This window comes from Apaloderma vittatum, unplaced genomic scaffold, assembly GCF_000703405.1.
Source record: "Apaloderma vittatum isolate BGI_N311 unplaced genomic scaffold, ASM70340v1 scaffold10288, whole genome shotgun sequence".
NCBI classification, from domain to species: domain Eukaryota; kingdom Metazoa; phylum Chordata; class Aves; order Trogoniformes; family Trogonidae; genus Apaloderma; species Apaloderma vittatum.
Window position 1 is genome coordinate 54205 of NW_009729094.1, and position 26675 is coordinate 80879.

The 26675-nt window shown below is 36.9% G+C and overlaps 1 protein-coding gene across 1 annotated transcript in view; it reads left to right on the forward strand.

The window, feature by feature from the left end:
* Positions 1-26285, forward strand: part of LOC104277635 (laminin subunit alpha-2-like) — a 28281-nt gene extending 1996 nt beyond the window's left edge. Inside the window, exons 2-4 of the mRNA XM_009874328.1 lie at positions 3589-3759; positions 8667-8779; positions 26019-26285. Coding sequence (XP_009872630.1) covers positions 3589-3759; positions 8667-8779; positions 26019-26285 — 551 coding nt within the window. The remainder of the gene's footprint in view (positions 1-3588; positions 3760-8666; positions 8780-26018) is intronic.
* The last annotated feature ends 390 nt before the right edge of the window (positions 26286-26675 follow it).

The window sequence follows — 26675 nt, forward strand, 5'->3', positions numbered from 1 at the left end:
TGTTTTGCTCCTTTTCATTTTTGCTAGTTTTTTTCTAAATCTGTTTCTGTTGACAGAATATGCTAAACTTATCATCAGTAGTGCTTTAGAGAGTTGAGCAGCTTTCTTGATTACCCTTGCATTGTACACCACTTTAAAGAATGTGATTAGTTTCTGTGTTACTTTCTTCATAGCTTAATCTCCTGTAGATACTAAATATTGTCTATCAGGCTTCAGTGCTCTTAAAAGCCCCATGGAATATGTTCCATGTTTAAAAACTAAAGTGGAAAGCAAAAAGATGACCAGACACGTCATAGGTGAGAATCTGAGTTTTTTTCTTTATGCAGCAGAAGTCTGTTGAAAACCAGAAATTGAACCCAGAAATTGAAAACCAGTAATTGTCTAATTACGAGTCAATCTTTTCTACCTATTTTCTTCATGCAATAGCTAGAATTTTTTGTATTTTCTACAGGTAGAAGAAATGAATGCTAATCCATTTTTTGCCTGTGAGACAAAGGATGGAAAAAATTGATGTAGTTGGCAGTTGAAGGGAGTAGAATGTCTCTGCTTGCACTTGAGCTACATAAAATAGAGATAATATGTTTCTGACTCGGGAGCATTTTACATGGCCTTTCCACTAGAGCAAATGAATACTAAAGATATTTGGCAATACAGAAAGAACTGTCTGTAATTATAGCAGATGATAGTTTTTGAATTATTTCATAGCAAGATGCCCATAGAATTCAAGGTGGAATAATAACTCAATAATCTTTAGGATTTAGTGCAAAATTGAATCTTAAGGTGTACAAAACCAGTACACCAATTTTTAAGTATTTCTTCTGTATGATTATCATTATAAAGAAATAAGGCAAAATTCTCTATAAAAAAAAAGAATAGTAGTGTCTTGAGCTCTCTTGCATTTTTCTTGGAAATTTACGATTGGATACATGGGTGTTTTAGAGAGGCTAAACTGTATGTGCCAGCATCATGAGCCTATACATTTTTATTTCATATTCAGAGGACCCAAATACAGGGTTCAAGACAATGCTTTCATCTTCTGTGTTCCTAGAATCTCAGGCCTACGTTGTGAAAATATTATATATATTAATTGCTAGAAAATGGTATGAATAGCATTGCTTCCCCCATTCACTCAGGCTTGTATATCAAATGTTCTTTAAAAGCAAAGCTATATAAAGTGGCATCACAGAGTCACAGAATATCTCAAGTTAGAAGGGACCCCTAAGGATCATTGAGTCCAATGTCCTGCTCTTCTCACACAAAGATGATTCAGGAGGAATTCAAATATGTAGTCATTAATTGTAATTTGTTAACTTGTTAAAATTCCAGTGCTGGAGAATTAATCGATACCAAACACGAAGTGCTGATGTGGTGTGGGAGCACTTTGTGCATCTCTTGCTCTGCCTGTCAGGTCCTCCTCTGTGAGCCTGCAGGGAGTGCGGTGTAATGCATCTCTCTGAGGCACCGGATCCTGACATGTTTTTTTCCAGTGAAACACCCAATACTGATGTTGGTGCCTGTGTTTGTACTGGTTATGGGCAAGGCTATGTGGTAGTTTTACCCTAAGCTGCACTGTACATACCTGTAAGAGAATTTCACCTATGAGAGAACTATAAGGGAGTTTCATCTTAGAATGAAATTCTGTTCTAATTGACGAGTTCTTTAAATACCCTTCATTTGCTTATGTCTCATACATTTCAAATTTGAATTAAAACTTAAAACAGTGGTATGGTTTGTGTATAGACATATATTTTTATAGCTGTGTGAATTTGGAGGCTTTTTGGCTTCTCTTTTTCATCTGTTCCACTGTTATTTGAAGGATTTATTCTCCTGATGCCATGTACTGCAACTCCTCGCATGTAGGATAATTCTGTCCTTTTTACAAGGTTCACTTTTGAGGGAGTAAAATACTTAACTCCTAACCAAATGCCAGCCTCTGTGTTAAGACTAAATGATTACTGGCTTTTACAGTATTAACCTTGTACAGCCTAAAAAGAGAATAATGAGGCTGTAAGTCAACATAGGAAGTTCCACAGCTGTTAATTTATCTACTCTGCTAATGCTTACAAAGATTTTTACTACGTGCCCTCATTGTAAAAGGCAGTAAATATCATTAGATTCATAGAAAAAAAAAACAACCAAGAACAACTGCATAGATTTAAAAATGTGATTTAAACAAGCTGTAATCTATAGAGATGAAGCGAGTTAGGCGATCAATAAAATCTCAACTTTTGATGCACTATACAATTTGCACAGGTTAGTAACTAATGGACCGCCTTGCTCAAGCAGTATGTGTAACATGGTTTTAAAGTGAATGTGAGAGTTACTAGCTCGTGGTGTCAGAGGACAGCTGTACCATGACCACCAAAGCTTGGTAATTAAATGTTATACAGGTTAATTGCAGAGACAAACAGGAAACTGGAGTTAAAGGACTGAAAGGAATCAGTTGAATAGTGATGTCCATCTGTGGAGGAGGAAGAGGAAAGTAATTATAAACACAGCTTTATCAGCATACAATAATTACAGATTAAGTGATGATTAAAGCCTTATTTTAAGGTTATAATAATAAGGATATAACGAAAAGCAAAAGAGAGAGTTTGGAGCCAGTTGAAATTGTTGTCAGATAAATCTGAAGAGGTTCCCAATCCAATTGGTTTAACCTGCAGCCATGGCAAATTACACATCTGAGGGTACAAAAATGACTGATGCAATGTGAGAGGCTAATGTATAAATTCAGCATATCATATCACTTTGTCTCCATGGCTCAATTTTATCACAGCTCAAAGGTTTTGATCAGTATTTAGTGGGAAGGATAGTAACCCACCTTAGTAATTGTTCTTCATATGGTTTATAATCTTTATAGCTTACTGCCACATAGAAAAAAGCAGAGCACTCAGACATGTGCTTAAGTGCTGTGCTGAATAAGAATTCTAATATATCACTCTGAATGTACACCTGAAAAAAGTAAAAACAGTACTACCATAAAAGATAAAATGTTGTATCTTTATCCTCTTCTTGAGGAAAGGGGAAGCACACATGGCAAATGCTGTTCGTGTTGCTGCATGAATTACTCAGCTTCTCTGATGACAAGGGTGACTATGAGATCCTAAGCAAAAGAGTAATATAATAAAAGTGATGCAGTCTATGAAATCCTTCCCATGGAGGTGTAAGCAGAAGAGAAGAATAAGAAAGAGTTTTTATGGGTAATTTACATAAAATTTTTCAATATCCACTTGGGCAGGAACACAAGGTTTGGTTACGAAAAAAATGGTTCTTTTTATGTTTCCATACATTACTTTCTCCTCTGGCATCCTGCTGTTGTTCAAGATGTAACCAGAGGGTACCAATTTGACTTTTAGAAGGGAATGAGGAGGAAACAAGCAGTACAATGACTTTATTCTGATGCCTAAATTATGGAATTAAAATGGAATTTGTTGGTGTTTTTCTGTACTTCATTGCTACCATAGTTGTTGAAGACCTTTGCTTTAACGCCGTAACAGATCCTGTGTTCATTTATGAATGTCCTGTTAAATTCACCTTGCTTTTGCCTCTGTTGTTTTTGTTTATGATTGTATTTTATTTCGTTCACAGGGTTGTTTCCCGCCGTGCTGAACCTGGCTACTAATGCTCTCATCACAACCAATGCTACCTGTGGAGAAAAGGGTCGGGAAATGTACTGCAAACTTGTTGAACATGTGCCTGGGCAGCCTGCAAGGAACCCTCAGTGCCGTATTTGTGATCAAAGGAGCAGGGTACCACATCGTACGTGTGCTGCTTTCATATTATTCCTTTAAAAAGGCCTGATAACTATGAAATGTCTGTCTCTTCTTTTTAACTTAGGCTACCTGTCTCCTTCATTGGTATTTCAAAATCTGTATCTGTTATGTTTACTCCTCAAACCAAACTTTCTAATTCAGATCCTTAAAGTGGAGGACCTGAATTCAGCTTTAGGAAAATTAAGTATCTACAGCTGTTGTTGATTTCTTCTGATATATACTGACCATGAATGAAAAACAGATGACTTTTACCTGCATTACCTATATGTGGAATTTTAACATTTTAGCCAATCTAAGCGTATTTGATTTCATGGCAAGGTTTTGGTAGCGGGCAGGCTACAGGGGTGGCTTCTGTCAGAAGTTGCTGGGAGGTGGTTTACCTGTGTCTGATAGAGCCAGTGCCAGCCAGCTCCAAGATGGACCCACTGCTGGCCAAGGCCAAGCCCATCAGCAACAGTGGTAGCACCTCTGAAATAACGTATTTAAGAAGAGCAGGGAAAAACCCCAAGGAGTTGAAGAGAGGAGTGAGAATATGTGAGAGAAACAACTCTGCAGATACCAAGATCAGTGAAGAAGAAGAAGAAGGAGGAGGTGTTCCAGATGCCAGAGCAGAGATTCCCCTGCAGCCCATGATGAAGACCATGGAGAGGCAGGCTGTCCTCCTGCAGCCCATGGAGGTCAATGGTGGAGCAAATGTTCACCTGCAGCCTATGGAGGCTGGAGCAGGTGGATGCCTGAAGGCAGCTCTGACCCCATGGGGAATCAGTGCTGGAACAGGGTCCTGGCAGGACCTGTAGCCCCATGGAGACAGGAACCGGTGCTGGAGCTGATTTCCTGAAAGGATTTGTGACCATGCGGGGGACATGTACTGGAGCAGTCTGTTCCTGTGGGACTGCACCCTGCGGAAGGCACCTATGCTGGGGCAGTTCATGAAGAACTGCAGCCCGTGGGAAGGACTCACGTTGGAGAAGTTCGTGGAGGACTGTCTCCTGTGGGTAATTGCTGAGTGATTTCTCCCTGACTTGATCTTGACCCACAAGACTTTCTTTATATTTTCTCTCCCCTGTTCAGTAGAGGAGGGGAGAGATAGATTGGCTTTAATGGCCACTTGGCGTCCAGCCTTGGTCAACCCACCACACTAAACAACATCTGAAATGTCACTGTAATACTGAGTTCAGTTTTATTTTATTGTGCTCTGGGACAATTTCCTTTTTTGTTTGATTTTAATTCAATTTCACTGAACCAGCAAAAATAAGATAATGGAGCACTGCTTTATTTAATTGCTTCGTTTTCATATTAAGATTGATCTTTGCTAACACTGCTTTCTTAAAACGTACCCAGAAGCAAAATCAGTTTTCAAGAAAAAAATTGTTATCATCTGCTTCAGAGATGTATGTTTCTAATACTTGGGAAGATTAGAACTAAGAAAATCTCTTAGTCAAGTCATACAAGTTAAATTTCACGTGACCTTGCAGTAAAAGACATGAATAGCATTAATGTTTTTAAAGTTTTGTGGGTATATTGGCAGTGTAGATGGTAGAGGGTGAAGAGACACTTAAGACAACTTTTAATGGAATAGATAAAATATTGGAAGAAGCACGGCCACAGAGACATGAGTACGATTTCTCTTTTTTCCCAAATGTTTCCTCTAAAACCTAGCTCAGATATATTTATACCTCATGATAAAGCACATTTAAGCACGTGCTTAAAGAAAAAAGACATTTAATCTGTCTGCAAGTTCTAAACTAGAAGAGTTGTCTATGTCTGTAGCTTTCCAGACAGAAGCTTGTTTAGGTTCTCTTTAGAACTTCCTTCCAGGATCACGCTTCCTTACTTTACTGTTTTCAAAGACTTTTCCTAATAGGTAATCTAGACCTTCCTTGCAGAAATTCATGTTACTTTTTTCTAACTTCAATCAATATAAGGAATGGATTATTCCCTTTTTGCCTTACAAAAGTGTTTTACTTAATGGAGAGTTGATGGTATTGCTCTGTCTGGTTTCTGCACGAGACTTTTTTTTTTTCATTCTTATAGGCTGCATTTTCTAGGACTCTTAGCTGTGAACATTGCGGTTCTCTGAATTCTCTCTAGAGGTTTTCATCTTTATTAAAATCCACCTGATCTCTTACCAGTACTGAATAGAGATGCAGGTTACTGAATAGAGATGCAGGTTTGCTTCAGAATGAACAGAATATATTTTTGTTTATATGTTTTACTTAGATATTTCCCCTTCTTAATGGTGTTATGCCACTGAGAGATGGAAAGCCAGTTGTCCATTATAACCCCCAGATGCTTTCCTGCTAAATGGCTACCTGTCCATTTGCTCCCCATCTTGTATTTCCAAAGCTAATTATAACTGTCCCAGTATAAACTGCTTCATTTGTCTGAACACAGTTGCAGCTTATTTTTTTTCCTAAGATGGTTTTCCAAGTTGTGATGTCTCCTTTAACTGTAGTAGATGCCACCTTCTGGGGAAAGGTCATACAATTTTGTAGCCATGTAAGCATTTAAATAAGGAATATTTCACTCAGAGTAGATTTCAGGATGTTCTGGAATCATTCCAACTGGCAGAAAACAGTGTGCAATAGATTCTTTCACTTCTTTATAGATGGACATTTGGAGATGCATGCATATCATACAAGTTTTTTTCCACGTCAAGGTTGTTTAATTCAAATATCTTACCTAAAACAGAGGTGGATTGGTTTGTTCCTATGGCCTACCTATGAAATCAGATAGTATACGCTAATGTACGTGTATATACAAAGATGCACATACGTATATATATTAATCCCATCTGAACTATTTATATCTGTGTTCACCCTCACTCTTACCCTCTCAAAAACTTGAATCTGCCCTGCTTCTCATTGTCTGGACTTTTGTTGCCAACCACATCTCATTTTAAGGTTTTAAAATGTTCATTTGGCAGAAGGAAGTGTCTTATTTAAACAAAGATGGTTCATTAATAGGAGATCCATGTAATGTAACCAGACTTTAAATGATCCCCCTGGAATGTGCGAGTCTGGAGTATCTCCCCTTAATTACCGTCGGAGGAAATGAACACAAATTCCCTGGTTAATCACATGCGAGCCCAAATTAAAGAGCACAGTTTGATGGGCTCACCATTTAAATTCTCCCCCTTGCAATTCATCAGGGAGATTGGTCCTTGAAATGCACTTGCAAATACTATATTATTTTCCCTTACCTTTTAAATAGCAAAACATGCCAGCAATTAATCACTCTTTTCAAATTAATTATGATTAAACTTTCATAATGGCGATTCCTGCTAATTGTTGATTCATCTCCCAACACTCCTTCTCAAGATTTAACTTTGTATCAATTTCATCTGAAGAGACGTATCAAAATTTCCAATTAGACAGCTTCTGTCACAGTCACCGAGAAGCTCTGAGTTTGATTTACAGGTGACTTTTGCTAGCACTCATTTAAAACCAAGCTTTGTGAAAATGATCAGAACTGTGGGAACTGACATGAGCATGGGTGTGTTTTGCTGTTCTCTTTAATGTAAAGATAGAACTGCTAATAACATCACCTGTAGCACCAGTATTCTAATTTGCAAATGTTAGTACTCACTAATGCCACTAAATAATCTGATATTTAAATGAAATTTTTGACTTTTTCAATTTGAGGGCTTATGTCTTCCCCCAGTCCCACAAAGCACTTCAGTTGTATCTTTAAATATGTTCAGACGTGCCGGCTTTCCTTACGGAGCTAGGACTCTTGTTCCCCACAGGCGGGTAATGTAGCAGAAACCACAATGACTGTGAATCTAGCTGGTTAATTTAAGTAGTAATTGAAATAACAAGTAAATTAATCAATTAATTATTTGCAATTCTAGGAATAGCTAGCAATGAAGCATATTCCAGTTTTATATCAAGAAAACCTATTGGTTTAGAAAGCCATCCTATCTTGTTACGTTCTTGGAGACAGACCTTGCATAGAAGAAACCTACTGTATTTGAATTTCCTTTGGGTTATTTTCCCCATAATGTACAGGCTTGCTGTGGGCAATTAGGGACTTTAGAACATAAATCCATGTACCTTTTAAAAATGAGGTTATGTTATTCTCCATTTTGTAGAGGAGAGAAACATAAATTGACCACAAAAAGTAACCTGGAAATGTTGAGTGCATTTTATTCTCAGTCTAAATAACATTAAAATGCTATATAAGCAAACTTCAGTAATTTAGAATATCTTAAAATCGAGGAAGAATCAATTCTGTAAATAAATTTTTATCCCATTTTTTTTAGATTCCTTTGGGATACTGCAGGAGAATAAATGTAGAAAAGTAAAATATCTTGAACTTTGATATGAATTATAACCAAGCAGACCTTCTTTATATGCATGTATGTGAGTCAGACAATTTTCCAGCTGAGAAATATATTCTGTAATGATTTCTGAATAATTTCTGAAATTATTTCCCTATGTGCTTAGAAATGTCTCAGAAATGCGAGTACCAATATTGTTTTAATCTCTACTTTCCTTACACACTGTATCTCAGGTTCCTGATTTGTTGTTTCTATTGCAACATTTAAAGACTTTACAGTACTCGAAACTTTGGAGGACTGCAGTAAATATTCACTTCCTTTAGTTTCCTACTTTTTCTGTGGAATCAAGAAAGCCTTCCAGTGCTTTTAGGTGTTCTGTATCACATTGTGATGGTAACCAAAATTAAATAACTAGCTTGAGATGAGTATTTTAGTAATAATAAGCATGACTGTGCCCCAAGAGTAAAAGAAAAAAATTTCTGGGTTTTATTTTAAAGCACTACCTGCCTCATTAGTTCTGTAACTGTATTACATCTATATTTTAGGTCTAAAAACATTTAAATATCCTAACTGTTTTCAAATATGTTTATATATTTCTGCTGTTCTAACAGAACGACATCCAATAACAAATGCCATTGATGGCAAGAACACTTGGTGGCAAAGCCCTAGTATCCAGAATGGAATTGAATATCATTATGTGACCATTACATTGGACCTCCAACAGGTAAACTTCTGTTTCTTTGTTTCTGCAAAGGCTTTCTTTTTCACACAAGAGATCTCCAGGATTACTTTTTCTTTGCTGTATGTTGCTTTTATATTATGAAGATACACTCAATTTATCCTGTAACTTTCTGTTCATAGAATCATAGAACATTTTCAGCTGGAAGAGACCTTCAAGACCATCGAGTCCAACCCTTGTCCTAGCCCTATCAAGACCACTATACCATGTCCCACAGCACAACATCCACCCATCACTTAAACCCCTCCAGGGACAGTGACTCAACCCCCTCCCTGGGCAGCCTGTTCCAATGGCTGACAACCATCTCAGTGAAGAAATTCTTCCTCATATCCAACCTGAACCTCCCCTGGAGCAACTTAAGGCCATTTCCCCTTGTCCTATGACTCACCACTAGGGAGAACAGACCAACCCTCACCTCACTACAACCTCTTTTAAGGTAGTTGTAGAGAGCAATAAGGTTTCCCCTCAGTCTCCTCTAAATACTAAAAATACTTAAATACACTAAAAATAGTTCAGCTGTGATAGGGATACCTGTACATGTGATAGGTTATTTTGAGGAACAAACTGGGTAAAGGGATGAGTTTGACTAATGAGACCCTTAGATAAATTTCCTCCTACTATTGGAATCTTGCTACATAGAGTGCAGTTATTCGATGCTTATGAAAATGCTACATATATTCCAGGTATGTAAGCATGAGGATTTCAGGGCCGTTGGGAAATAATTTAATTTTTACTATGCCAAGATACATGGAGAGCAATTATCTGGTACAAAATCTATCATGTTATTAAATTTGACAGTTTTGGTATTCAATTATGTAGTTAATAAATTACCACCACATCCATCTGACACCCCTCCCTCCCCACCATCACAGTCTTCTCTGGTCTGTGATTTCACCCTTTTGGTGAAGAAATTTTTCCTAATATCCAATCTGAATGTCCCCTGGTGCAACTTGAGGCCATTTCCTCTTGTCCTGTTGCTTATTACTTAGGAGAAGAAACCTTGCTACAACCTCCTGTCAGTGAGTTGCACAGAGTGATAAGGTCTCCTCTCAGCAGAAAATAAAATAACTGAAAGACAGAGCATTGAGATATCTATGTGCATCCATCCATACTTCTTAGTCTGGAACTCAGAACATCCGTAAAGTTTAAGAAAGAATAATACTTGGATTTCTAGCTCTTTGTCCTTTATTTCTTGTAAAAATAGTGTCAAAATGTTATGATGGTAAAAATTCCTGTAAGTACCTTGTATCTGTGACACTGAATTACTTGAAGGGTAATAGTCTTTATACCTGAAAAAACCTTTGAATCCTGGAAGAATTACTAGCATTCTGGCTTTGGAACCCTCATTGTTATGGGCAGAAACAATCCTACATTTGTGTCTTTGGACTTATACGCTAAAGTATTCAGTGTGCATTTCTTTTTCAATCGGCAGAGAATAACTCTTTTACAGAGGTTTGAGTTTAACATCCTGTGCATTAAAAAGTTCTGGATTTTTAAAAATGTCTTTAAAATGTTCAGAGTTATTAACTAGTTTGTCGTTACAGCAAAAGATTGTGCCTGTTGTTGGCTGTGATCTGTTAATATGCGAGTAGCGCTCAGGCATTAGAACTAAATTACCATCCTTGTTTTTCATCGCCCTAGTGATCTTACTTGTGTAGTTGTTTAGGTCAAGTCTGCTAAACTTGAGACTTACAAGTTCTGTTTTTTTCTGCTACGTCAGTATCTAGATTGTCCTAAGAAATAACCAAATTTGTGCACTTCTGAAAGTTTTGAGTTTTCTAATATACTAGAACTAATACACTAGCAGTACAGTGGCAGTGCCTGTCTGGAGGAAAAAGTATGGGTCACTGTAATGTATTTAAGAGTCGTCTTTGTGTGCCAGCTGACAGCAGGCCGAGAATACTGCACTGTGTGTTGTGTGGGTTTGGGGTCTTTTTTGTTGTTATTTTTTTGAAGTGAGACAAGGCTTAAGCATAAGCCGTTTTTTTCCCATGTTCTGTTGCCTATTGTTCAAAGAAAGCTTGGCCGTCCTTATGCAGTATTAAAGCTGATACCTTCTCTTAAGCCTATTCAGTTGTATTGGCTGGAAAAGGAGCAGTGTTGAGGTTTCCATGGATGTCAGAGAGGTGGGATAAAACCCCGTGTCACTAATGTTGTCTGACACACTCTTTATGATCTGAGTAACCCATGTAGTTAGGAATGCATGCTGTTTACTCACCACCTTACATGAACAGAACAGCAGTTTTGTTCACCAAGATGTAGTAAAAGATCTGTTGCAATCTGCATGACTTTCAGACTGCTCGGTAAGAAATAAGAGTTGTTTGGATTTTGAGAAGTATTAGAAGGTTTTGTTTGCTTATTCAGGTACTTTGTAGATAGAGTATTGTAGACTTGATTAAAGTGTTTGGCAAAATATGAAATTACTCTTCCAGCTAGTGTGCATAGTAGACACTGTGAATGATGAAGGTTGCCAGATAGATACTTCACTGAAAAGGAACACCCTTCTTTACATTTGGCTTATAGGGGATTCGGTAATTGCTATGTTTGTGTTGATAAATTCTTGCTCTAAGTATAAAAAAGCTCAACTTCTTTTTTTGAGATAGAAATAACAAATCACACATCCGCAAGTAATGGACTGAAAATTGCAGAAATGCATTAGTTTGTATGTAATTATGATAGTACATGGAATGCTTTTAGCCATTCTAATTTCATTAAAAAATCAGGACAATAATTACTATTTCTTTATTTATATGATGCTTGGCCTTTTGGGGCGACTATATAGTTTTTTTACTTTACTATGCAATGTAGCCATATAAGAATGGTGTATATTACTTAGCAATAACTAATAAACTGAAGAAAAAATTTAAAATTGGAAGGAGCTAAAATATTATCGGTCATGTTGGGAAAAAATGCAGTACTTATTTTTCTTTTCTCTCAGCAGTTGAGGTTTTGCCATAATACTTATAAAGAACTTTTATCTGTAATGGAGGCTAGGGTTCTAATTCATTAAAGTACATTTAAAATTTGTATCCCATCCTTTCTAAAAATATGAGTTGAAAACTAGAACAATTTGGTTCTGGACATCATTGTTAATTTGTTCTTAACTCTTCACTTTTCTAGACTTTTCTATTTTTAGCCATTTTGACAATCACCATCTTATCTACTTCACAAGAATATTATGGAACACTATTCGTAGCTGTATGTGTGAAATTATTTTTTACAGTGCTTTTTATCCAGTAAATGCAAAGGAGGTCAAAACATGAATGTAGATCTATTTGGGAGTTGCCTATGCAAATTTAAATGGAGGGTAGAATGAGAAATGGATCTACCCTGGTTAATGAAATTGAAACTGCAGACCTGCATTTGGCAGGGTTGGCTCATCAGTGTGCTGAGTTGAAATACACCTGCTCTTCAGGAAGTACAGAGAGGGGAGCTGGCAGAACAGAAATGATTAAACTTCTGGGGAAAACATATTCCCTGTACTCAGGCTTTCCCAAATCCTAGCTTTAATTTCACAGTGATGTGGAAGTTTAGTAGACTATCTTTAAAGAAAATTGGCAAAAACACAGGAATGTTAGTTGGCAGTTTGAGGTGAGTTGGTCAGCCCATCTGTTTCTGATTCCTACACACATCAGGACACTTCTATTAACAAATTCCCTGCTGTTGTGGGGAGCAAGGACATTGGTGATACTCTTGATATTGCTAAGATACTTGTGCCAGGAGCATATTTATGTGGGGTTTGATTTTGTTACTACACATTTTATATTTTTTTAATAGTGCTGAAATATTTTATGTGACTTGTAGATGTGTGGTAGTTCGGTGGATCCAGAGTTAATGTTCTGGCAGAAAATTTTGGAATTAATAAGTATATCTTAATTGCCTGAGACTGTGGAAGATCAGTTCAGTGTCCAGATAATCCTATCCAGGCATATATTTCTGAAGAAAGTAGTTGACACTCCTCAGAGCCTCATATGATCTCAATTGCAGTTCATCAGTTTTAAGTCCCTTATGCTCTGCTAAGTCACCGTGTCTTTTCAGCCTGTCTCCCACTCTTCTTCTGTAGGAAAGGAGGAATGAGTCTAAAAAATTGTGTTCTGACTCCATGTAGAAATCACTGCAGTCTTCCATCTCCAGAAGTGTATTTCAGTACTTTTTAGAATGCAAGTTTTATATATTCATGGACTTTGGTATTTGAGTGGCACATACATACTTAGGGAAGTGGCATTTCTGAAACTGTGCAGAGACCTGAGTAACTAAAAGTAGGAGAAGAATGCATGACTTGAACAGAAGCCTTTTGAAAAACATTTGCAAAACGCAGACAGCAATATTCTGCTAATGCAGGCAAGATTGAGGTATAATTTGAATGGAGAATTTTGATCTGGTTTTGAGTGATTTCTTTGTTATTTGATTGACTTTAATACCCGTGAACAGAAATACACACACACGTATGTATGTGCACAGTCACATATCCTTAATAAAGGTAATGCTGAGGAGAGAAAAATAATTGCAAAACTGAGTAATTGCTTTTGCTTTCTCTACACAAGACTGTACAACTAAGTAGCTCTGTGGCAAAAGACAGACATGTGAGAACTAAGAAACTGACAGGATGAATGGGAGAGATTCAGGCTGGGACAGGAAAATAACAGGATAGGACTTAGACTAGTGTTATAAAAGCTCAGTGTGGTAGTCTGTGGGAAGAACTTAAAAGTGAGGGAAAAAGTCTCCTATCACTGAAGGGAAATAGAAGGTGTATGTGCACAGCTGCCACTAAATTGAAAAAAAAAAAGATCATTAGGGAAGGAGAGTCCAATGGAAAGTGCATCTTCACTCTTTGGTATTATAGTAGGACATCTATAAAAATCAGGAATAGCATATAATAAATTTGTGACAGTAATATTTCAGAGTATGGACTGTACTTCATTGTTTTGTTACTGTCCTTTATAGTTCTTGATTTTTTAAAATTACCTTTCTTATTTCACAGCTTGAATTTTGAGTTGCACAATGTGTTTATACATCTGCTGGTATGCTGAGCACTACTATGCCTAATGTGAAATGTTACCTATAATTCGAACATTTGCATAAAATTTGAAACGAACTGAGGAAAAAATCTGAATATTAATACTTCGGTTTTGCCTGCATTGGCAAAGAGCCTGTCACAGCAGGAGAGATCGGGGACAGACTTGGTAGAGGACTTGGGTTTATTTGCTGTTGAGGACTAAGCTCACTTCTCTGAAACGAGCTCTATTCTGGACCATGGGCAGGATGTCCATTAGCGGCTAAAGTGAAATATAAAGTAAAAAAGATAATAAGATATTGCTTCTTTTAGTACAGTTTTATAGTTTTTTTATTTTAACTGATAACAGTTGATGAAAGAGTGGCTAAGGGATCTGAATATGTTGAGCATCACTAGGAGATATGTGGGTTTCATGTTTTATTTTCTGTGCTCTGGCATATCAAATACATTTTGCAGTGGAAAAAAATGCACCTAGTTTTCTGTTGAATAACTTCTGATGTCAAATAACAGAATAACTAAAAAAGAGAAGGTTAACAACACTGTTTAGTCTTGGGATACAAGAACCACATTAGTAACATTCCGTTCCAGTAGGTCTTGGTATATTAAATTTATATATATGTCCAAACAATTTGCTTAGGTTTTCAGCTAATATTTTCTTTTTCTCTGTGACTAACAATTATGTGCTTCAAATGTCTCAGACGCTTTCAAAACAGCTTCTGTAGAGTCTAGTATTATTTCAGCTTCTCTTTGTTCCCAAAGTGATTTAACAGAAACCAAAATTAATCCAAACAGAATTTTCACCAACAAATGCCAGTCTGTTTTGTCCATCTTCAAAGATGTTTATCTCAAGAGAGAAATGTGAACAGAAGCAAAGTCTGTTCAGAGCATTGAGTTGAAGTTCCACGATTGCTGTTCCCCTCCGACTCATCCCCCTCCCCAAAGAGGCTGAAGGCAGACATTCCTCTCTCCCTTGTTCTGGCACTAGCACTTGACCTGTCAGGCAGTGAACCAGATCCGTACCTTGATACCGAAAACTCTGCCTTGTCTTGTTTTTTGTAGGGGTTAGGTTTCTGCCGGATCAGTTTTCTAATTTGGCTGGCTGTGTGAGGTTTTAGTGCCAGCATGGGGGAAGGGGCAGGAACATATTTCAGGAGGTGGTGGGGAAAACAGTTCCACCCGTCTCTGGAGCAGCTGGCACGCTGCGTTAGCTTCAACTGGTTGTAAACTTTGAAGTATTAAAATACTGATATACTAGCTACAGTCCACGCCTGCAACATAGAGCTGTCATCCTGAATATTTGATTTTAGTATTTTTTGCACATGAATCATTCTGCTTTGAAGTAGAGTAAATATTTGAGAATTCAAAGCATTAATTGTCTCTCTCTCAAAAAAAATAAAAATAAAAATTCCTAAGTCCAGCTCTCTGGCTCAGTTATACCTAAACGGTAATGAACTGTTAACATGACAGCCTGAAAAAGATGCAACTAAAACCCTGAAAATAAAACTGTGCAACTACTAAAAAAAAAGAATTAGTTCTATTGTGTTTTATTAAAGTCCCCAGCCAATTTTTACATATCTAATTGGATATTACTTATGTTACTGATTGGTTTTTAGTTTCTTTTTTTGTTGCCTTCATAGCCTTGAATCTGAACATTGTAGTTATTTGCTTCATTTCTTTAGTTTCACAAGATGGTAATGCAATAATTAGGGAGATAATAACAATGTAGGAAGAAACAAAGTGTACTTTGTCCTTCTGATATCTTTTTAACCAAATTAAAGCTATTGAATTTGAAGTAAGGTTATAATGAAATTATTTGAAAAAAACAGAAAAAACAGAAAACAAGCAGCACATAAATGTATCAGTAAGGATTTATAGGAAACATACCTAGAAAACATAATTATTAGTAACTATGAAAACAAACAGAACTGTAGTAAATATTTTGATGTCACGGAGAACATTTGTAAGAATAACCTGGTTTATATACTACTCGCACGTATGCTTTATATTATGTAACTTTCCACTTGGCTTTCTCTTTGTTGGAAGGAGAGAATAGATGCACACTGGTAACAGATGTCATGCAGGGCTCAGTTCTTGTCTCAGAATCAAGTTTTCCACATTGATACCACTCAGACAAAAGCCTGAAGAAAAATAAATGACCTTTTTCCTTAGCCAAGGGTTGAGAGTGCACATCTATGCCAGCTGTAACTCCAGTAGAGCCTGCTGCATTAAGCTTTTCGATCTTCTGACAAACAAGTGTGAGTGAAGTTACTCAAGTTTACTTTCCCACAATATTAAAAAGAAAGTTTTTCATGAGTGGTGCAAATACATGGAGAGAGTACTCTTCAATGCATTCTGAAAGGCTGCAAACCCATTATCGTCCTGAGAGATCAATTGTAATACTCACCATATAAAGTGCTGCTGGCTAGGTTGAGAAGTTGTATTAATACTGAACCTTCACAGGATATTTTGTCTATTTTTTTTTCCTCCCCGCTAGATTATACCAAAAATTTATTGCTTTGTATTTAGACAGACTTCTAAGCAGCAAATCCTTTCAGCTTCAGTTCATAATACACGCTGACAAAGATTAAAAAAAGTTTAGGGAACTTAAAGTTTTTCTTTCTGAGGTTACATAGCTTGCATTTTCCCAGCTTGACTACAATAAATATACATACCACCTTTTCTTTCTAATTTTGGCTTTCACCAAGAAAGGTTATTACCCTTCCATCCTCGGGTAAATAGTTTCAGGATATAGGTCCTCAATACTCTATTATGAAATGACACATACGTTTTGACATAAATATGAGTGTTTCTTCCAATTCTGTACTAATGGCAATTCTGATTCTAAAGAAAGTCACAGAGCTTGGAAGAATGGTGGTGTGACAATAGGGTCATAGGAGTCTCAGTCTTGAACAGATTTTGCTCTCCTTAATGAAGAAATTGAATAGTTTATGATGACTAAAAAGCTGACTTTTAAGTTAGCAGGATGTAAAAGTGATCAGATACCAGTATACAGCACAATTTAAAACGCTGCTGCTCTTTTAGTAGTGTGCACAGTACGTCAGAGCTTGGTCAAGAGCACTGAATCTGAAATGCCAAGAGTTCTTTCTCATCTGTGTCGTGGTCTTGATTTGTTGGTGGATCTAAAACCACTCTAGGAAGAAGTAATAATGGTAATAAAGTAAGTGTTTAAATGAGCCTTGGGGCTGTATAAAAGCAACTTGAAGAATGAAAATGTATATATATGTATATATATTCCTTTCATCAAATCTATTGATAACAGAATTATTCTCTCCGTCTGTGCTCAGTGAAGTCTGTGTGCAGCAGGTCACATGCTCTGTGGAAACACTTAAGAGACTCTCTTATCAGCGATGTAGTTTAGACAGTCAGTAAAAATAGTCATTAATGTAGCTCTTTTTGTTTGATTTGAACTAATATGGACTAAGTGAAGAAACTTAGCGAAGTGTAAGTATGGGATTTCTCCAGCTACAAAACATGGAGAAACAGAATTGATCTGTTCTTACACTGAACATAAAACTTCATGGTGAAGATAAACATTTCGCTTAGCTGTGGAGTCCCAATGTGTTATGTCTCCTAATGATTTGTAAGTAAATTCTGATTGTAAAAGGGGGCCGTGAGATGGAAACACAAAATTACTGATCTCAGAAGGCACTTTTTGTATTCTGTATATTCTCTGCTAAAGGAGTTCACAAGATAATTTATAAAGCATTAAGAACTAAAAGTGAAAATGAAAACTGAACATGCATACACTTTTCTATGTGGAAATGGGCTTTAGAATCTCACTTCTTTTCCATTTTTTTGTTTCCTTATGTATGTTTTTGAAATTTCTATGGTTTAGTGAGATAAGACTGCTTAGAAACACTACCAGAATATATTTTTAAGCCTTTTCAAACACTATCATATTTAGCTAAAGAAATTAAGCATAGTGTAAATGAAGAGAAAGTGAAGAAAAGAAAGAAACAAACAAGAGGCTGAAAAGATTATGGGAAAGAAAGTGTCTTTTTTTTATTTGAAGGCTTAAGTTACTTTATTCATGTTTTGATTATTCCAGTTGTTCACATTGCACAATATTTCCAGACTGAGATGGAATATTGTGTCATTTTCAGAGAATGGCTATAAGTTAGTGCGTACCTATGTCATGTTTGAATCAATAATCTTAACATGTCCTTTTCCAGAGAACTCAAGGTAAAATCTTTTGAAGGTTTCAGCAGGGAAATGTTAAAGGTTTAAATCTTGATACTGCAGAAGATGCTTTATGCTAGCAGTACAACAGTTTCAGATGTTTGTTTGTATTCCTCTCCACAAAATAGGTAACAGATAAGCATCACTTCACTAAATAAGTACTATTTATTTATATACTTATTCACACTCTGCAGAAAAGATTTTTAATTTCAGATTGGTAAAATTAGTGCAGCATGAGTTTGCTCTCTGTTGTATAAAAAGAAAATCTAAATATTTTCAACAGGATACATGCCATGGTCCTGAAAGAATTGGCTGTTGTAGTTGCTAAGCCACACTCCATCATACCTGAAAAGCTATGACAGTCAGGCAAAGTCAGGGAATATTATACCTAGTTTAAAAAAGGGTGTTAAATAGGACCCTGAGAACTACTGAGCATTCGGCTTCTACTGCAGGATGTCCTTGATTTGGATGTCCTGATGTGCCTGAGTTGGACTGGATCTTTAAAGGTCCCTTCCAACACAAACCATCCTGTGATTCTCTAAGAAAACTAAGCATTCTCTAGGAAAAGCAGATTCTTATGTGCTATTCTTGTATCTGACTAAATAGTTTTATCTGTGTTAAAATTAATATTGTCATTAGGGAATTAAAATGTAAAGACTTGGTATGAGTCTGTAATAGATGAGGAGATTGAGAATTGTTTTTAAATGTTTAGGTTTCAAGATTTGTGCATTGTTGGACTTCTAAATGGAGCCATTAGAAGTGGCTGTGATAGTTCTTCTTGAGCTAGAGGAACACACAGGTCACTCGGAAATGCAGCTGTTGAGAAGACACTGCATGGAAACTTTACAGAATGCAATGAGAGCATTTTACCCTGGGTACTCTCAACACTATTGGACCCAGATTGGGCATCAGTTCTTGGATAAAGCAAAAAAACCCAACAAACTTCTTTGTGTTTTAGTACCAAAATAGAAGAAACACCTCTTCTGTCCTTCTATCCTATTGTTTAGGTTTGAAAAAGAAAGGTCCGAATACTGGCATTTCCATCAATTTTGCCTTCTTCAAAATTCTCTCTCTCCATGGAAAGAAGGGATTAGCCTTAGGAAATAAAGGGGAAGCAAATTGCTTTCTGCTATTATTTGAAAGTGCTGTAAAAAGAAATTACTAACTTTAGCCCTCAGGTCTGGTGTACACTAGGCCAGTGATGAGCAGCAAAAATGGTTAACAGAGAGCAGCTATTCTTTTTGAGACGTTCACAAACAACTGAGCACTGGTTAATGGAGAAAACCAACAGAGAAAATTACAAAGAACGATGTTGACGTTGCCAGAAACTTTACAGGTACTGACTTACTCCATCTGGCTTTATCTGTATTAGATATTCAACTGCTGGACAATGTGAGAGCTTTACAGTTTGACACTTTATAAAGTGCACTGTTTTAACAGACTTGGCTTTTAATTTTTTTTTTTTTTTACTGACACGTTATAATTATCTGTTACTTAAAATATGGGAAAAAGTTGAGAGGTGTTAATAAAGGATCTATTTTTCTCAAGAAGAAGATATTCTTAAAGGAACCAGAGCCTCTCTAGCCGTTTTCTACAGGGGAGGGAGAAAGGTGAGATTGTTCTAAGTTGAGGTAGTTTAAATTGTGTGTTTTGTTTTGGTTTGGGTTTAAAATGCATGTTCTGTAGATATTAACTGAATAGTTAATTGTACATAGTGTATTTTATATACATGAGTATATTTTATATACATGAGTATATTTTATATACATGAGTATATTTTTGCCTGTCTGGAAAAAGTGGAACATTTCTAAGTGAAACTTGGCTTGATTTGGAGACAAACACCATAGTGCTTCTCAAGGTTTGCTATGGTAAAGTCTTTCTTAGTTTTTCCCATCGAGTGCTATGAACATCTAATTTTTGCATGGCACTGGTAGCTACAATTTTTTTCTGGTACAGATGATGCCCTGTTAGCTATTAACCAGAATTGTTTGCAACATTATGGAAAAAACCCACTCTGTTGGAATCAAGCATGCGCATCTTTCAGCCCAAATTCCCCATCTGGTAGCAGCATTTCAGTTGGAAGCAACTCAGATGAACAGGAGAGGCACTGTCATTAGAAAGCAAATGCAGCATGGTAGGGAGCTGTTCAGCTGTCCAAACTGGTATTAGCTGAATCCTGTTAAGCATGTGGGTTTTTTCCCCCCTCCTTAAGCCAACATTTTCAATTACAGAATTTCAAACTGTGAGCAGATTGTTTGAAATCATGGCCACCATCTCTGTGGTCAGTGATAGAAAAAGAGATATGCTAGATGGTCATTTGAGGAATCTGGAGAGCTACTCCATTTCTAATTTCTCTGAATTGGATGTGACACTGAGGTTACTTGTTCTTAAATAGCCAGTTGTTTGAAAATTAGTGCATCACACTGTCTTACTCTCTTTCATAAATAAGAGACACAAACAGTAATCTGTAACAGCATACGTGAATTGAAGTGTGACTGACCACATAAAATCATTAATGAGTGGATATTGGCCTTTAAGAATGAGAGCAACTGTTTCTCAAACTCACAAAACCTCTGCTTTAGCTCATTAGCAGAAGTATGTGGATTTGATCTGTTTTATGTCATAGGGCAAGCTATTCCAAAGTGAAAAATAGTGCAAATATTATATTTAAGATGCATGATGACCTGCACCTTTAACAGTTGTTTCTGTACATGAGTGTAAAGACAGAAGTTGATCACTGAGAAACATTGTTTTGCACTGAGAATTTGTTTAGATCTGTGATTCCCAGTTGTTGGTCATCCTAGATACTAGAAGTTGCTGAAATGTGCTAGCCTGATGGATGCAAGGCTGCTGTGGCTCAGTCTTTATGTTCAAACTGTAACAAGGCAGAGCTCATATATCTGAGAGAGTGAAACACACACCCATCCACCCACACACCCCTCCATACCCACCTGCACAGAGGAACGTGAAGAGACCGCTGTGACCTATGGGCACCCACATCAACATGAGCATGGCACAGGCTGCCTCACCCTGTTCTTCTTGTCCAGCTGATTAGGATTAAAGTCCGCTGGGGACGTGTGTGTGTGTGTATGTCTGTGGATGCATACACAGCATGCTACACTTCCGTAGTGTTAGATAATCTGCCCACTAGCTGGCCTTCATCTCACTGGTGTCCCCAGTTGCTGGCACCCTAGCAGGAGAGCCTTGGAGATTTGCAGCCCTACACTAATTGCTGGTACTCAGACCTTTTCTGCTTTGCTGGCTAGTTGAGCTTGAAGTTAACTCTTGTTCACACATACCCACTTAAAAGAGGGAACACACCTATATGGAAGATACTTAGGATTTAATGAGAAAATAGGACAGACTTCAATGAGGTTAGGACAAACATGCTCACTGGCTAGCTATTTACACTCAAGGTTCCTTTTATCTCCTTTTTTCTGCCTTAACACTTGTTCCTTCCTGGTCCACTTTGATCCCTCTCTTTACCTTCCTTTATTCCCTCCCCCAAATGTTCCATAGTAAGGCTCATCCATTTACACAATCCTCTTAACACATCCCATAATAAATTTTACACAGTCCAGAAATGTTCTTTCCCCTACTTCTCTTAAAGAGTTGTACCCCGCTGCAGACAATAACCCCGTTAGCCTGCAGGGTGTTCTTAGATAACTTGCTCAGTTTACTCACTTGGATGGATTTTGCATTGGGACCGGGGATGGCTGCAGTGCTCTGCTGCCCCTAACAGCACTTTTAAGTGACTGGTTAAATAAACTTATGGGATGTTTAAGGCCACAAGTTTTAGCAGTATTTATGCCAGTCTGTAAGGAAACAAACCCTTGGCAAAATTCTATACTCTCTGCAATAAAAGAATACCATGGTTACTTGGCCACTGAACTGGAATAATAATCCACACCATAAAATAATTATGATAAATAAGTACATACACAGATTAGACCAGATAGCTGATGGAAGCCTGCATTAAAGCTATTACATTGTTCTGTTGAGAAAATGTGGAATTCTGTGGTACTGTATTTTTTCCTCTGATGATATTCTGACTTACATGAACAGTTTATAACTGAAGGATTTATTTTTTAAATAGAAGCGCAGATGGGAGTCAGGCACAATGAGATTTCCTGCTTCAGTAGCTAACCCTGTGCAGATTAATGATTCACTTCAACTCTATCTGAATAATATTAGTGTAGCAAATTATCCTGTATAGTAGGATGCACTTTTCTATGCCTTATGAGGCATTCATAAGAAGATACCGTGCTGTAACTTGTGGAGCGGTTCCTCACAATATGTGCTTCACACGTCTCACTGCTGAGAAAATTACCAGCGAAAACGAGACCTAAGACTCATTTTGTTTCTCATCTTGAGGATTATGTTGTCTATAAATTTGGGAAAGGCTTAAAGGACTATTTAGACTATTTCCCTCTCACTCTCGTAATTACACTATGGTCACATGAGCAGAGCAAGTAGAGAAAAGCGCCAGCTGCACTTTGGCAGCTGTGTTAATGGTCTATTACATGCTACTAGGCAGCTTGGTATTGCTCCGTTTTCACATTTGTGTCAGCAAACTTTGGTTTCCAGGTTACATTCTGTTGGACTTGTGCAAAACCAGATGTACTCAAAGATTATACAATTATTACATCAATTGACGTATGTCAGCTTATTGATGCTATTTGAAAAGTAAACCAGACGTGCTCTGTTAAATAGCCTCTGGGAACAGAAGCCCAGTGTTACAATTTACTCCAGGGAGCTTGGCTCCAGAAAACTGGGCAGGCTTACTCTTTTTGATTGTGGAAACAAATACAGCGAAACTCAGTGATACAATGGACTTGCCAGGTATCAGTATTCCCATGCTTCTGTGCTCTAGCTGGTTGTATTTGTAGTGACCAGAACATCATCTCCTAAGCAACTCCACCATGAAAGAAGGGTTACTCTTACACCTGTAGAAAGACAGTTTTCCAGTTGGTTGGAAGCTGCTATTAATTTTAATCTGGTTTTTTCTGCGCTAGTTGTTATTGTCAACTTGTTTTAAAAAGTGCATTAAAGCATGGAATGACACTATGTTTGTTGTGTGTGTTATAGCACTGTGATGAGCTGGTAGTGACTAGTGTAGCTCTTTCAGCTGGGATAACAGTCTCCCTTACTTGTGCTAAAGCTCTGCAAGCCAAGTTGTCCCCAAAGAAAAAATATCTATAAAAAGCATGGATTAGCCTCTGTACTGTCTTCAGCCTAGCCTTAGTGAGAAAGATAAGGAATAATGTCAACCAGGGTGTGTTTTTGATGCACGTGCTCACTCATTTTCCCTTGACCACAATTAACATTAACAGCCTTCCAACATTTAAAAACTCTGGGGTTTAGTTCGATCTTTGTTTCCCTGCCCAGGAAATAGTTTCGTTTTACAATAAAGAGTATTTCAGTTCCACTCCTGAATAGAGCTGCGAAGGAGAAAAGAGAATGTTTCACATGTTGGTGGGTTGCAGATAGCTCGGTGCTGTTGCAGAAACCACTACAGGAACTCCCAGAGGTCAGGGCAGTACTAGTAGACTGAATCAAGGCAAAAGCTGCAATTGAGTAGTACTTAAAAACAACCATTCATGTGTACTCCTTTTTTTTTTTTTTTTTTTTACATTGAGAAGCTTTGTTTGTTGTCCAATTTAGATTAAGAGAAATAATGTCACCCCACTGTGACCTGCAATAAGCTGTTTCCTCTCCGTGTTTTTTTATATAAAATTTTGTTGTAGTTTCGTTACAAACTATGCTAAAAATAATCAAAACCAGATGCATATAATAAATTGCAGTCAAACTGTATGCTATCCCAGAAATTAAGAAATGAAACTTGAAACAAATCTTAAGCAGAATGTACAGGGAATGTTATTGTAATAGGGCTCTAATCTGAAAAGTAACTGCAGAAAGTTTTGCTCTCCCACACAACCTAGTGTTTCAAAGCAAGCAAACAAAAAAAGACTTCCTGTTGATTACGCCTCTTGGCTGCACAGAGCCAAGGCATCCAAGATGTTTACAGAGCTAAATGTTTTTTGGGCTAAAGGCAGTATTTAACAATGAATCTTTTGTGAAGTTTCAAATTTTAGGACTTCCGCAAAGGCAACTATATATACACACCTAAGATGATGCATTTATTGTCAGCTATGCCCTAAACCACAGGTCTTCCACAGCAGAAGCACTAGCAATGTGTTACCCATTCAACATATAAGGGTCTTGTTAGGAAAAATTGGTGTGAATCGCTTACTTACAAATTTTTTTTAAAAAGTATTTAGGAGTACTCTAGGATAAAATCTCTGTTCTGAGCAGCTGGAACTGAAAGAGTTGATATGGTTTGACTGGATCATGCTAGTGTAAAAACAATTTATATTGTACATTAGATTCCTTACTCATGCAACAAACAATGTAAAAAATAGCTCTTGATAAACTAGTTCCTTGAAATATATCTTCCTTAGGAAGTAATAAATAATTAAACACTCCAGCTGTTTTCTTTGATTACAAAGAGCTTAACTGAGGGGGAGGGAAAAATTTGGAGAGGTGTATTAATGTTATGTTTTTCTCTGTTTATTGTAAACAGCATTGGTGGCAATGATCCAGTATAGTTATTTCTGGCCACAATGGAATATATCTATGAATGAGTTTAAGAGAGGAAAGGACATTTGTAAATCAGGGGACAAGTGATTGTATGATTTCTTTTGAAACAATGGAATGCAACATAGATTTCTCCTTGTCTCTGGGGATTTTCTTTTATGCTGTTGAAGAGAAATATTGATAACTTGAGATAATCCTCCATGAATGCACAGTTAACACGTGTTTTTCAGGTTGAAATAAATACAGACTCATCTATTTCTTATTCCCACTGAAAAACTTTGATTGTTAGTGATTTGACATCCTGACTGAAGCTATTGTGAATCTTATATGCTCTCAGCTTCTACATAGAAGGCAGTAATAATAATTGATGCTAAACATTTTCTTTGCTCTATCATCAGATGTAGTGTTGTGTTTGCAGTAATCTGACACTTAACATGATTTATATTCTATAATAGTACTGGTGGTTATAAAAAAATTTTGAGTCTTCTTACTGTTTCTGTCTTTGATTATTATAGGATCTTATTTCCACAGCATTTCTGCTTCTTAAAAGTATTAACTTGCTGTATTTTCTGCTTTTCTAATGGAATTAGCTGTGTCCTTTCCTTAGCTTCAGTTCTACTTCTATGGCATCTAGATGTTACTAGTTTAAAAAAAATAAAGGCAAACAAACAAAGCCAAAACCGCTTCACTAACATATGTCATTCTGCAATTGTAAATGTATTGTTTGTGGTTTGCATTCCAGCAAGCCTGTAAACAGAAGTAAACCTTGATAAATCAATTGAATAGGCAGGTGAAATGGACCATAATGAGCATTGATTACATGCTTACATTCTGTTTATAGTGATACTTGATGTTTCTCTGTCCCATAAAGCTTATTTGTGGCCACAGTGCCAAGTCATGATTGAAACAAGAGTGTTTTATAGAATGATTTCAGCATGATGTGATTACCTTTCAATAGCTTAAACCTATGTTTTTTCTTAACAGCGAAAAAGCTGTAACAGAGTTTGGCAACTCATGAACATTGCAGAAGGTGTGTGTCTATAAATACACATACAGAAGCAAACCCACTTCTACCAATTGAAGATACTTAAAAACAAATTTTGTAAACATTTGGCTGAAACATCAGCTTAGTAATTACCTGTTATGTGGAATTTCAGGTGCTTTTTAATTCTGTTTTCTAAGTCTCTATTGGCCTAATGCAACTAATCTTTTATTCAGATATGGTAATGGAGATTTTTTTTTGTAGTTAAAGAATGTCAATGGAATCAGAGGCCATATTGCATTTTTAGGGGAAAAAATCAAACTATCATATTTACCATATTTATCATGTTCTTAGTTTGGCAACTGTTAAGAAATCAGAATGAATATATAATTATGTGTGTACAAGTATTTGACAATTCATCTATTTTTCAGATTTTCCAGATTGCATATGTTATTGTGAAAGCAGCTAACTCACCTCGACCTGGGAATTGGATATTAGAGCGCTCGCTGGATGGTGTAAACTATCAACCATGGCAGTATTACGCTATCACAGACAGTGAGTGCCTGACACGCTACAACATTCATCCCCGTCCTGGAACTCCATCCTATATTAAAGATGATGAAGTCATATGCACTTCTTATTATTCAAAAATTCATCCTCTGGAGAATGGAGAGGTAAGATCAGATGTTGTTCTGTGAACCATAACCTGGCAGAAAAAAACTTCCACCTTTGCTTAATTGGCAAGTATCTACCTTGAGTAGACAGAGTGTTTTGGTATGCTTGAAAAATGGAGAGGTAGTCTAATTGCAATTTAAAACCCCCCTCATCTTACGTGGTTCTGTATTAATACATACAAGAAACACTCTGGTAAGCATATTCTACAAGGCAAACCAAGAGGTAAGAGAGTCATTAGGTAGAAATAGACACTAGTACTTCCAGACAACTTGAACAGCTTGAAATATGTTCCTGTGTCACTTGGGAGCAAAGGTGAGAACTCCAGGAGAAATCATGGACTCAGTGAAGTCGTTAAAAGATTTTTCTTTAGGTTGCATTTTCTGTCCCTGTGTATAAGCTAGGATGTTAAATGG